The sequence below is a fragment of the Macaca thibetana genome, chromosome 8 (assembly GCF_024542745.1).
Source record: "Macaca thibetana thibetana isolate TM-01 chromosome 8, ASM2454274v1, whole genome shotgun sequence".
NCBI lineage: Eukaryota > Metazoa > Chordata > Mammalia > Primates > Cercopithecidae > Macaca > Macaca thibetana.
The window spans coordinates 66,096,056-66,109,742 of record NC_065585.1 but is presented as its reverse complement, the minus strand read 5'-3'; the positions used below and the strand labels follow the sequence as shown (position 1 = coordinate 66,109,742).

At 36.5% G+C, this 13,687-nt stretch overlaps 1 protein-coding gene and 1 long non-coding RNA gene across 6 annotated transcripts in view; one reads left to right on the top strand and one right to left on the bottom strand.

Moving 5' to 3' along the window:
- IL7 (interleukin 7) overlaps window positions 1–1,418 on the bottom strand; it is a 62,970-nt gene extending 61,552 nt beyond the window's left edge. The window contains exon 1 of the mRNA XM_050802187.1: window positions 584–1,418. Coding sequence (XP_050658144.1) covers window positions 584–593 — 10 coding nt within the window. The 5' untranslated portion in view covers window positions 594–1,418. The remainder of the gene's footprint in view (window positions 1–583) is intronic.
- LOC126961638 (uncharacterized) overlaps window positions 1–13,687 on the top strand; it is a 196,831-nt gene that overhangs the window by 54,509 nt on the left and 128,635 nt on the right. For 3 of the 5 annotated variants that reach the window (XR_007728373.1, XR_007728372.1, XR_007728370.1), the window contains exon 1: window positions 1,418–2,523. The exons of 1 other annotated variant lie outside the window; for it this stretch is intronic. This is a non-coding gene — a long non-coding RNA (uncharacterized LOC126961638). Of the gene's footprint in view, window positions 1–1,271; window positions 1,368–1,417; window positions 2,524–13,687 lie in introns of those variants that run through there. One more of the 5 variants, XR_007728371.1, reaches the window with a different exon arrangement.

Below are 13,687 nucleotides of genomic sequence, written 5' to 3'. Positions count from 1 at the left end.
CCAGGACTGGTTTCCCAGCAATAGGCGCAAGGTACAGCCCTTGTCGGAAACTCCCAGTCTCACTCGGGGAAAAATGGGGTTTTCCGGAGACCTGTTTCCCTAGGGTTTAAAAGCGCGTCGCGTGGGAGCTTCGCTTTCACTTCTCTAGGGAGTTCTGAGCTGCAAGAGCCCAGCTACTCGCCGAACCCGGGTCGTCTGCGTGAGTAACTTGGGGCGTCCAGGAGCACGGGAAGGGCTCCAGACAGACAGAGAGCCTTTGGCTGCCTCTGAGACCGGCTGTAGGCTGCCACCGCTGAGCGGCGAGGAGGCTGCAGCGTTCCGTCTCCGGACAGAAAGCAGGCGTCGGGGACTGCTACTCGCAGCCTGCCAGGGGCAGCAGCAGCGCCAGGTTCAAGTGACTATGGGCCAGGATACTCAAGCGCAGCTGGCGGCCGCCCGTGGGAGAGCCAGTGCTCTCCGCAGGTCCAAAGTGCAAGGCCGGGCTATTCCCGGACTTGCCTAGGCGCAGGGGCCCCCAACGTGTCCCGGATTGCCCCGGCGCGCCTGGCGCGCGAACTTGTGCGCAAGGGAGAAGAGTGCTTACCATGGAACATGGTCTGCGGGAGGTGGGCGTAGTCATGATGACCGCAACTGGAGCAGGAGCAAACTCTCACCGCCCATAGTCACTCCCAGGACCCTGGTCTTCCGCGGAGTTGCCGAGTCTGCGTTGGGCAGGATGATCTCTGAAACTGGTTCCTCTTACCCACGCCGCGCCTGCTGTTTCATCCATCCCAGGGGGGGCGGCACACACCACGGCCTGGTTCTGCGCTTTGCCTTTTCCATAACTTCCGTAGGATCCGCCAGCAATGTACTTTCAGTTTCTACTTTGCGCTTGGTCTGCAGGTTCAAGTTTTGGGGTAATCAGAATGGAACCTTCATTATCCCCTCTCTCCTGGGCACCTGCTTCCCGCGCACCTGGACGAGGACCAGAGGAGGGCGCGAATTTCCAAATCACCGCAGGAGAAACCAACTGGCCTGAATCAAAGCGATTCTGGGTAAAAGACTTTCCAGATGACCTCTCAACGCCTTGGCAACGCTTGGCGGCTGGGAGCTAAAACCATGAGTTGTTAATATGTGCACGGAAGCCACAAGTGTGCAAGACGCAAGCTGGGTTATTGGAAGCGGACGACACCAAGGAGGCGTTGACGCGGATGTGGTGGACGTTGCCAAGTCGTCTCTTAAAAAAAGGAAGTGAAGAATGATTAAGAGGGTCACGCCCTCTACCACTCCAACCTCTCTAATCAGTCTCTTTCTGTTCTGTCTACTGTACATGCACCTGCTCAGGTGAGACCTCAAGGAAAAATAATCCTGTGGGTCCACCTAATCTGGTAAGTGCTACATTTAGAAAATCAAACCCCGAATTAAATGGAGGACGTGGAAACTGACAGTAATATTTGACTATGACTTCCACGTGCACATTTATCTGAATTGGTTAATAAATCAAACTATCCATCTTGAATGCGTGCCACTGAAATGTTAGCTTTTTCCTGGGCTTGAATTATGTAGCTTATTTGCTACATTAGTTTGGTTTCTGCTATTCTGCAGAAACCCTGCTTAGATGAAGGTGGATAATGTAAACCAGTAAAGACAGCGATAATAATAACGACTATCATTTATCTAGCATTTGCTCTCTGCCAGTGTTGTGCTAAGTATTTTATGTATATCATCTCTGGCAAAACTTTGTGTGAGGTAGACCATTTTCTTATCTGCACTTTACAGATGTGGGGACTGAGACTTCCTTAAGTAACTTTCGAAAGTTCACTTAGCTAACTGAGCTTAGACACAGACTTGCTGCATTTGGGCTGTAGAAAGTCCTGCTTGGAACTCCTGTGAATAAAGTAATAATGTGCACACTGATGCCGGGAGGGAAGACAACAGGACGTGTGTGGCTTTGCCCCAGTGTGGGGACTTCAGGAACAGTTCCTGGAGTTTGTGACTTCTAAACTGACACTTGAAGAGGAATGAACTTGGGGCTGTAAGGAGTATGTCACATTCTGTCATAGTGTGAACAAGGAAGAGGAAAAGAGGAGGGAAAGAGAAAGGAAAAAAAAAAAAGAATGGCAATGAACTAGTGAAAACAGAGTTGCTCAAGCCTGAAACTTGGGTCTCTGATTTCCTTTTTTCGTCTCACTTCCCACATCAAATCCATAGACAAGTGCTGTCTGCTCCATCTCCAAAATTAACCCTAAGGTGACTATAGACTGTCTAAGGGATCTTCCGGCTTTCACTTTTGCCCACAACCCTTCATTCTTCTCAGAGCAGCAGGATATCTGATTCCACTTTGTGCCCCGCCCTCTGGTCACTTCCCACTGGGTACCAGGCCCTCAGTGCCCTGGTGATCTGGGCCCTGCTGCCCTCTCTGACGTTTGCTGGCACCATGTCACTATCCTCCAGCCACACTGGCGTATCTCTTGCCACCCAGTGTCCACTTAGTATGGTCTCTAGCCCATGGCTGGCACAGAGTGACAGAGTAAGAGAGAACAGGTGAGTGGGAATGCATGAGTGAATATGTGTGAAAGAGAAAGTGCGTGAAAGCAGAAGGAAATAGAATGAAAGAGGAAGAGAAGGGGGTAAGTAAATGGAAAAGAGAGACAGAATGGAGTGAGAAAAGCCACATATTTCCATTTGACTGGAACCTAGAGTGGGAGGTGGGGAGGAGGACAGACATGACACTGGAATGAGCTTTAAAAATGATTTCTATAATGAAACATGCCTAGCTTGGGGATTTATTTATTTATTTTAAATCCCTGAGAGCAGCAGCATTGAAGTATGTAACTGTTCACTGTTCATAGCCTGCACCTTTTTTGTTTTTTTGTTTTTAACTTTCCAGGAACAAAGTAAGAGAGCATCCATCAATAATTTACACAAAAGGAAATCCGTCTTCCTTTTTATCACAATCACCATAAATCCAGGCAGAATAAGGGTTGTACATACCTGAACTTTTGGGAAGCCTGAAGGGAAGTTATTCAGAGCTGCAGGAGAGGCAATGTAAACGTTATACTGGATTCTGCCCCCAACTATAAAGAATCTGTCTGAAGAGAATATTCATAAAGCTTTGGGAATTGTTATGGTTATATGAAATGGGCACATTCTAACAACATCAAGTAATGATTTATTTTTCTGTCTATGAGATAATTAGTGCCATTTAGAACAAAATCCAAAATGAAGTCTTAAATTAGCTTTTGATATTTTGATAAACTGAATATTATTTTTTATAAGATAGATGAACAAGGATAAAACGTTTTATAAATTTTTAAAATGCTAATGTTTTATGATTAAAGAAATGGAGTGGTTACTATTTTATTTGCTCATAGACTCAATGAACCGGACAGAAAAGCCTTTAAGGGGACAAAATAGTAAATACATTTTATGAATTATGGTAAATAAATGTTAAAAGAGAAGACAACATTCTCAGAATGATCAATATAATGTAATAGAAGTTCAAATAAAATTATATGATGTCAATATAAAGAGAAAATTATTGAACATTAACCAATATCTTTTTAATGTTCTACAGTCTTCAGTCAGAATTAGTCAATAATTATAAACCGGAAAATATTTTTTGATTAATATCTGAACTATTTTTACCCAACTTAATATGACCACGTTTTATAGTCTGTGATCTGAATTCTATCTATCATTCTATCTATGGGTAGGATGAAGTTCTTTTTACTTAACTTTCCAGTAATAATATTCAACATATTTAAAACACATACACAGCCACAGAGCCAACATTATGGATATATGATTTGTGTAATTGCACAGGGCCTTGTACTTCATTTGATGCTCTGCTGTCACTGTATTGAAATTCCTCATTTTTAGATAAAGGGACTCTTATTTTCATTTTGCACTGGGTTTCACAAATTCTGTAACAGTCATGCACACTCATACATGTTAAGTTACACATTGTGGATAGCAGTGCATGTCTTTGAGGTGATTTCAGTTTGGTGGGAAAAACAGATATTAAATATCTAATTTCAAAGATGAAAAATATTATTAAAAGAGAAACATGATATATTATGTGAATCAGAAGTTTAAAGTAGTATAGGCCCGTTTTTATATTTAAATGCAGATCCATAAAGACTAATTTACCTGCCCAACAAACAAGCAGCTATGATAGGATGACCTGTAATTTGATAAAATTTAAATCTTACCAAATGACTAATGAACATCTATTTACATGATCATGGGTTTTTTTGCTACATTCCTAAATAAACCATAAATTTAACATAATGCAACATTCAAACTGGTAATATTTAACCTAGAATTTTACAGTTGTAGTCATAATTGGGTTATGTTTATTTTTCATTTTATATTCAACTGATATTGGGCTAGTTTTGTCAGGTTATGCTAGTTTCATAAAATAAACTGGGAATTGTATTGTTTTCTAAAACTGTCAACTGTTTAAACGTGTGAAATATGTGTTTAAACATATTTGTTTCTGACAGACTTACTGGAGTTCAACAATAAAACTTACTTGATTCCATGGATGAAGCCCAGGGATAGGATGAGACTGTCAGTTTTGAGCATTACAAGTATGAAAACGAAAAAGGGTTTATTTTGAAGGCTGAATCAAAATGGCCATGTCAGACTGTCAGAACTTTGCTGGAGATGGGTGTGTTAGCATATCAGTGATGGCCAGAGCCATGGAAATGAATGCAGATACTCAACCTGCGTGTTAGAAGACAGAAGAGAGAACTAATGCTAGCAGGAACCTTGGGGCATGAGCAAACCTAAAAAGTTGAGAAAGGGGTGGAGAAAGGGGTGCCCATCAACAAAACAGACAAATACATAGTAGGTAGCAAAGTGGAAAAGTCAGAAGTCAGTGTCCCAGAAGGCAACGGAAAATAGAATTTCAAGATAGAGTAAGTAGCCAGTATTTCCAAATGTCACAAAGAGGTTGAATAAGATGGAGACTGAAAAGTGTGTCTATTAAATTTGGCAGAGCAGAGATTATCCATGATCTTCATGGCAACAGTTTGAGAAGAGCAGTGTAGATGCAAACAATATTCTAGTTTGCAGGGGTTGAGAGAAGAAGGAAATAAAGTAACAGAGTACAACTTTTACAAAATGTTTGGTAATAATAAAAGGGATAGGGTAATGATTTGAGAGGCATGGAATTTTTTATTTTCAATTATAAGAAACACTTGAGCATATTTATATATTAATTGATAAAATTAGGTTCTGCAGAACGGAGAAAGCATGGAACCTAGAAACCCAAGAGACTCCGTTGATTTTTTTTTTTCTTATTTTCTCTTCATTTCTCCCTCCTCTTTGATTTCTGACCCAAAATTCTATAATTCTGAACAATCAGAATCCACTCTCTATCTGGGACCTAAATTTATGTTTCTTACTGAAATGTTCCCATTGGCACTCGTCTAATTCTGGATTGAGTATTGGCTTGTCTAAGAAAGAAGTCTAATATTTCCCAAATCGCCTTTCAGAGAGGGCAACTGTAGCTTTTACATAGATTGCATTATCCAATCCCTTTATATGCTAATGTTGCATTGTTGGCAATCAGGGCTTTCTTTTATATACAGTCTGGCATTGCTTAACAATATATTCTGAGAAATAATAAATTAACCTTTGCTTACTGTAACTTTTTTACTTTATAAACTTTTAATTTTTTTTCAACTTTTTGACTCTTGTCATAACATTTGACTTAAAACACGAACACATTGTACAGCTGTTCAAAATATTTTCTTTCTTTCTATCCTTATTCTATACACTTTTTTCTTACTTTTTAAACTTTTTTATTAGAAACTAAGACACAAACACACATATTAGCTTAGGCCTACATGGTGTCAGGATCATCATCACTGTCTTCCATTTCCACATCTTGTCCCACTGGAAAATTCTTCAGGGACAATAACATGCATGAGCTGTCATTTCTTATGATAACAATGCCTTCTCCTGGAGTACCTCCTAAAGGAGCTACCCCAGGCTGTTTTACAGTTAACTTTTTTTTTTTAATAAGTGGAAGGAGTACACTCTAAAATAGTGATAAAAGTATAGTAAAAACATAAACCAATAACATAATTGCTTATTATCAAGTATTGGGTATTGTACAGTACTGCATGTGCTATACTTTTATAGGACTGGCAGTGCAGTAGGTTTATTTATGACAACATCACCACAAACACATGAGTAATGGGTTGTGCTAAAGTTGTTAAAATAGCTACAATGTCACTAGGTGATAGGCATTGTTCAGCTCCATTATAATCTTAGACCACTGTCCTATATGCAGTTCTTTTTTATACAATGCATGATTGTGCTAGATTTTGGAGGGACTATGCTTTTAACCATTGCCTTTATAGAAGATTAATTAGAAAAGAATACACCTACAACAAATTTCTTCATGCAAACTGAAAAAAATGTAAACATATTTTGTTTAAATCACTGGATAGATTCCCTTTATATGATCCAGTTACTATATGAAGATGTCAAACTGTTCTTATGAGCTCTTGGAGAGCAGTTACTATCTTATTCAACCTGGAATTCTCTGTAGTCAACAGAATACCTTTCAATTTACAAATTCTACGCAAGTATGACTTGTGGAAAAGGGAGGCATCAGACTGCACAAATAACCTGGAATTCTCTGTAGTCAACAGAATACCTTTCAATTTACAAATTCTATGCAAGTATGACTTGTGGAAAAGGGAGGCATCAGACCGCACAAGTCTTGACTTGCTGTTATTACACAAAACCAGTATCTGAGGGAACTTGTGATAACATCCAAGAATGTTACAAAACCAACTACTGATTGATATTGATATATTTAAAGTTCTGATAAGCTTGTTAAAATTCTAATATTTAATATAGATTTAGACTTCTTTTCCTGATATGGAAGACTTACTAATATGGAAGTCTGTCTTGTTGAAATCCTTTTATTGTTAGATTAGAAATTAATCCAAACTACCTTTCCTTCAGGCAAGCCAGGTTTGGTGCAAGTCAGGTTTCTCATTGCCTTAGACTATGATTGGACTCTTAGTACATCCATTAACTCATATACGATTAAAATCATTAGGTTTATTGCAACAGTGATGAAATCATAATCTAGAAAGATATTGTATGTCCCTGAGTTTCTGGGGTATCAGTCATTGTTCTATGCCAATAATGTGTCAATTAACTGTCATCCTACAAGCCTGGAACTACCATTAATGTTTTCTCCAAATAATTTAATATATTATCTGGCAGTGACATATATATTTCAACGAAAAGAGCACAAAAATTGAAATTTTTAAGAGACGAAAACACTAAGTCATGGAGTTTCATGTGCCGGTGATTTCTTCTTCAAACCACGGAGCAGTGTGTCATCTATGTCTTGAGTAACGATTTATTAAATGTCGGCTGTATGCTTTCATTTCCTTGTTTCTTTTTCTAACAAGTCTCCCCTATGCTTTACTAAAATGTTTTTCAATTATGTCTTTCTCATTTAATGTTTTCAATTTTTTTATATTGACTGATAAAATTGTCTGATTTCAAGTATATATAAATTGTGAAATGAATAATCTAGTTACCATATGCATTACCTCACATAGTTATCATTTTTATGATAAGAACACTTACCTTCACTCTCAGCATTTTTCAAGAATATAATATATTGTTTTAACTATATCACCATATTGTACAGTAGATCTCTTGAACTTATTTATTCTGTCTAACTGAAATTCTATATACTTTGACCAACATCTCCTCTACTTCCCCAACAACCACTCCAGCCCCTGGTAACCATAATTCTTCTCCTTAATTCTAGATCAGCTTTTTTAGATTCTACATATGAATGAATAAGATCAGGCAGTATTTGTCCTTTGTACCTGGCTTATGTCATTTAACATAATGTCCTCCAGGATCATCAATTTTATTGCATACCACAAAACTGTATTCTTTTTATGGCTGGATAGTATTCCATTATGTATATACACCACATTTTCTTTATTCATTCATCCACTGATGGACATTTAGATTGATTCTACATATTGGCCATTGTAAATAATGATGCTATAAACACAGGAGTGCAGATATCTATTTGAAATACTGATTTCATTTCCTTTGGATGTATACAGGATTACGGGGTCATATGGTAGTTCTATTTTTATTTTGTTGAGAAACTTCCACACCATTTTCCATAATGGCTGTATTAATTTACATTCCTACCAACAGTGTTCAAGTGTTGCCTTTAATTCACATCCTCGCTAAAGTTATTATCATATGACTTTTTCATAATGAACATTCTAACAGGAGTTAGGTAATGCCCCATTGTGGTTTTAGTTTGAATTACCCCAATGATTAGTGATGTTGAACGTTTTTTTCATATATCTTTTGATTATTTGTATGTCTTCTTTGACGAATGTCTATTCAGATCCTTTGCCCATTTTTAAATCAAGTTATTTACTTGCTATTGTGTTGTTTGCATTCCTTATATATTTTGGATATTAACCTCTTAACAGGTCTATCATTTACAAATATTTTCTTCCATTTTGTAGGTGTCTCCTCTCTCTGTTGATTGTTTTGTTGTCTGTGCAGAAGGTTTTTAGTTTGATGTAGTCCTATTTTTTGATTTTTGCTTTTGTAGCCTGTGTTTTTGGAGTCATATCCAAAAAGTCATTGACCTGGTCCATGTCATGGAGTTTTTCTCCTATGTTTTCTTTTAATAGTTGCACCGTTTTAGGTCTTACATTTAAATCTTTAATCCATTTTGAGTTAATTTTGATATATGATCTGAGATAAGAATCTAATTTCATTCTTCTGCATTTGGATATCTAGTTTTCCTGAAATCATTTATTGAAGAGATTGTCTTTTCCCTGTTGCATGTTACTGGCTCCTTTGTCAAAAATTAGTTGGTTATAAATGTGTGGAGTTTTGCCTGGGGTTTCTATTTTATTCCATTGGCATATGTTCTATTTTTATGCCAATACCATGATGGGTTTTAGTTAATAGAGCTTTGTAGTGTATTTTGAAGTCAGAGAGTGTGATGCCTCTTGCTTTGCTCTCTTTGCTCAAGATGGCCTTTGCTCTTTGGGGTCCTTTGCGGTTTCATACAAATTTTAGGATTTCTTTTTGTATTTCTGTAAAGAGTGTCATTAGTGACTTGACAGAGATTGTGTTGTATCTGTTGATTGTTTTTAGTAGTGTTGATATTTTAACAATGTTAATTCTTTCAACCCATAAACATTCAATGTATTCCCATTTATTTGTGTCTTCCTCAATTTATTTCATCAGTGTTTCATAGTTTTCAGTGTAGATACCTTACACTCCCTGGATTAAATTTAATCCTGAGTATTTAATTCCTTTTGTAGCTATTGTAAATGGGATTGTTTTCTTGATTTTTTAGACTGTTTGCTGTTAGTGTATAAAAAATGATTTTTGTATGTTGATTTCGTATCCTGCAACTTTACTGAGTTTCTTTATTAATTCCAATATATTATATGTGTATAGTTTCTATATATAAGACCATGTCATTTGCAAAGGGAAAATTTGACTCCTTTCTTTCCAATTTGGATCCTTTCATTTCTTTCTTTTGCCTAATTGTTCTGACTAGGACCTCCAGTCCTATATTAAATGGATGTGACAAGAATAAGCATCCTTGTCATGTTCTAGATTTGGAGAAAAACCTTTCAACTTTTCCCCATTAAGTATAATGCTAGCTGTGGTTTTGCCGTATGTGGCCTTCACTGTATTGAGATACATTCATTTTATACCTATTTTTTAATGTATGTTGCATTTTGTCACTTTTTCTGCCTCTATTGAAATGATCATATGGTTCTTGCCTTTAATTCTATTAATGTGATGTACCACAATTACTGATTTATGAATGTCAAACCATCCTTGCATCCCTGGGATGAATCCTAAGAGATCTTGGCAAATGATGTTTTAAAATGTACTATTGAATTTGGTTTGCTAGTACTTTGTTGAGGATTTTTTGCATCTGTGTTCATCAGGGATATTTGTCTGTAGTTTTCTTTTTTTGTAGTGTCTTCGTCTGGTTTTGGTATCAGGGTAATTCTGGCCTCATAAAATGAATTTGTAAGTGTTCCATCCTCCTCGTTTTTTGGAACAGTTTGAAAATAATTGGTATTAGTTCTTCTTTGCATGTTTGATAGAATTCAGCAATAATGCCACTGGTCCTGGGTTTTTATTTGGTGGGAGGCTCTTCTTTATTGCCGATTCAATCTCCCTACCTGTTTTTGATCTGTTAAGATTTTCTACTTCTTGATAATTGATAATCTTGGAAGGAGGTATGCATCACGGAATTCATTCATTTTTTCTAGGTTATCCAATTTGTTAATGTGTAATTCTTCATAATAACCTTGTATGATCCTTTGTATTCTTGTTTTATTGGTTGTAATGTCTCTTCTTTTTTATTTTGGATTTTATTTGAGTCTTTTTTTTTTTCTTACTCTCTTACAGTTTTGCCTATTCAAAAAAACTCTTTATTTTTTCCAGTCTATATTTAATTTACTTTTGTTCTAGTCTTTGTCGTTTTCTTCCTTCTCCTAACTTTGGACTTAGTTTGTTCTTCTTTTCTAGCTCCTTGAGAGACAATGTTAGGGTATGTATTTGAGATCTTTCTTCTTTTGATGAAGGTTTTATTGCTATAAACTTCTTTCTTAAAACTGTTTTTGCTTTATTCCATAGGTTTTGGTATGTTGTGTTTTCACTTACATTTGTATCAAGACATTTTTAATATCTCTTTTAATTTTTTCATTGACCCATTGGTTGTCCAGGAGCGTGCTGCTTAATTTCCATGTATTTGTGAATTTTCCAAAACTCATTTTGTTACTGATTTCTAGTTTTATGCCATTGTAGTGAGAAAATAAACTTGATACAATTTTAGTATTTTAAAATGTGTTAAGACTTGTTTTCTGGCCTAACACATCATCTATCCTGAATAATATTCTATGTGTAGTTGAGAAGAATGTGTATTTTGCAGTTGTTGATTGGAATGTTATGTATATGTTTGATAGGTCCGTTTGATCTACAGTATAGTAGGTTAAGTCTTATTATTCCTAATTAATTTTCTATGTGAATGATCTCTATTGCTGAAAGTGGGATGTCCCTATTATTATTGTATTGCAGTCTATATCTACCTTAAGATCTACTAATACTTGCTTTATATATTTAGGTGCTCTGATATTGTGTGCATATGTATTTACAGTTGTTATATCTTCTTACTGAAAATGCCATTATATAATAATATAATCATTTACATAATGACCTCTGTAAAGAAGAGTCATTAATATAATGACCTTCTTTGTCTCTTTTTACAGTATTTTACTTAAGGCTTATTTTATTTGATAGAAGTATAGCTACTCCTGCTCTCTTTTGGCTTCCATTTCCATGGAATATCTTTTTGCATCAGTTTGCTTTTAGGTGAAGTGATCTTCTTGTAGACACAAAATAGTTGAGTCTTTTTTTATGCATTCAGTCACTCCATATCTTTTTATTGGATGATTTAATCAACATAATTATTAATAGGTAAAGATATTGCCGTTTTCTAGTTGTTTTGTAGATCTTTTGTTCTTTCTTCCTTTCTTGCTGTCTTCTTTTGTGGCTAAGTGATTTTCTCTAGCAACATGTTTTGACTCCTTGCTTGAGCATGTGTGTATGTGTGTTTGTGTGTGTGTGTGTGTGTCTGTTTCTACTTACAGGTTTTTGCTTTGTGATTGCCATGAGGGTTACAAAAAGCTTCTTGTATTTATAACAGGTTATTTTAAACTGATTAAAATAAAAAAAAGAACAAGAAAACCAAAAGACTTCTATGATTTTACTCCATTTCTCCCTCCACATTTTAAATTTTTGTGTTGCAATTTACATCTTTTCGTATTGCACATCACTTAACAAATTCTTTTAGCTATTATTTTTAATAGTGTTATCTTTTTACCTTCATCCTAAAGATACAAATAATTTCCACACCATTTTTACAATATTAGAGTATTCTCAATTTGTGTACTTTTTCCCGTGAGTTTTATACTTTCAGATGTTTTTGTGTTACATATCAGCATTCTTTTCTTTCAGACTGAAAAACTCTCTTTAGCATTTCTTATAAGACCATTCTGGTCTTATAACACCTTCAGCTTTTGTTCTTCTAGGAAGGTCTTTATAACGCCTGTATTTCTGGACAACTTTGATAGGTGCAGTATTTTTGGTTGGCTAGCAGGCTTCTTCTTTATTATTATTATTTTTTCCTTTGTATAAATCATCCTACTCTCTACTGGCTTTTGTAAAGTTTTAATTGAGAAGTCTGCTGTTAACTCTATTGAAACTTCCTATATATTATTTGTTTATTTTCTTTTGCTGCTTCCAAAATCCTCTCTTTGTCACTGATTTTTCATAGTTTTGCCATTTATGTTGGGGTAGTCTTATTCACATTGAATCTGATTGGAGACCTTTGATTTTCAGTGTCTAGATATTTACAGCTATGTTCAGGTTTGGAAAATTTCCTGCTACTATTTCTTTAAGTAAGGTTTCTGCTTCTTTAATTTTTCTCTTTTCCTTCTTGAAGTCTAATGCCTTGAACATTTAATGTTCTTTCGAGACTATTCCATAAATGCTGTAAGCTTTATTTATTTATTTGTTTATTTATTCTCTGACGGTATATTTTCAAATAACCTAATTTTGAGTTCAAAGATTCTTTTCTCTACCTGAATAATTCTGCTGTTCGTGCTCTCAAGTGCACTTGTTATTTCTTTTATTGTATTTTCAGCTCCAAAATTTCTATTTGGTTTTTTTATTAGTTCAATTTTTCTACCAAGTATTTCATTTTGGTCACATGGTTTTCCTCATTTCATTGACTTGTGTTTCTGAATTTTCCTAAAGTACTCCAAGCTTCCTTAAAATAGTTATTTTGAATTCTTTGTCAGGTGGTTAATACATGTCCATTTATTTAGCATCTATTACTGGCACCTTATTTTGTCTCTTTAGTGATATATTTCGTTGATTGTTTGTGATCTTTGTGGTTGTGTTTTGAAGTCTGTGTATTTAAAGTAGGTACTCATCTTATTCTTTATAGACTGGTTTTTTTGGTTTGTTTGTTTGTTTTTCTTGCAAAGCCCTGTGATAAGCATAGCACTGATGTATGCCAGAAGTTGGGGAAATTGCGACTAGCTTGCTATTTCCAGAAGTTTGGAGTCCACTGTGGTGGGTGCAGCACTGGCATGGACTAGAACCCAGGGGCAGATGAGGCCAGTGCAGTGCTGTAGTAGAGCAGAATTCCAATGCAGCTATGGCTGACATGGCACTGCCAGAAAACTGGAACCTGTTATGACAGGCACAATGCTGGAATGAGCTGGAAGCCCAGGGCCATTGAGGCCTGTCTGCTACAGAGGGCTGTGTGGAGCCTGGATCTCCTGACATCAGCCCAGTGGTGTGGGATAGACATTAAATATGCCACTTAAGACTGAAGCCTTAGCCTGTGTGGTCCCACTGGTTATGAGGGAAGGCAGGCCTATAAGTTAATTTCAGGGGTACAAGTCTGGAATATGGGACCCTGGGGCTCTCCCAAGTGCTGGATTTGCTGTGGTGGGCCCAGTGTTGGGGTTCAAGGTAGAGTCCTGTGCTCACTTCCCTCTGTTTCCTCCAAGTGTATAGTATCTCCCTACATGCTGTGCTGCCTGGGTTTGGGGGAGGGGTGATGTAAACAATCCAA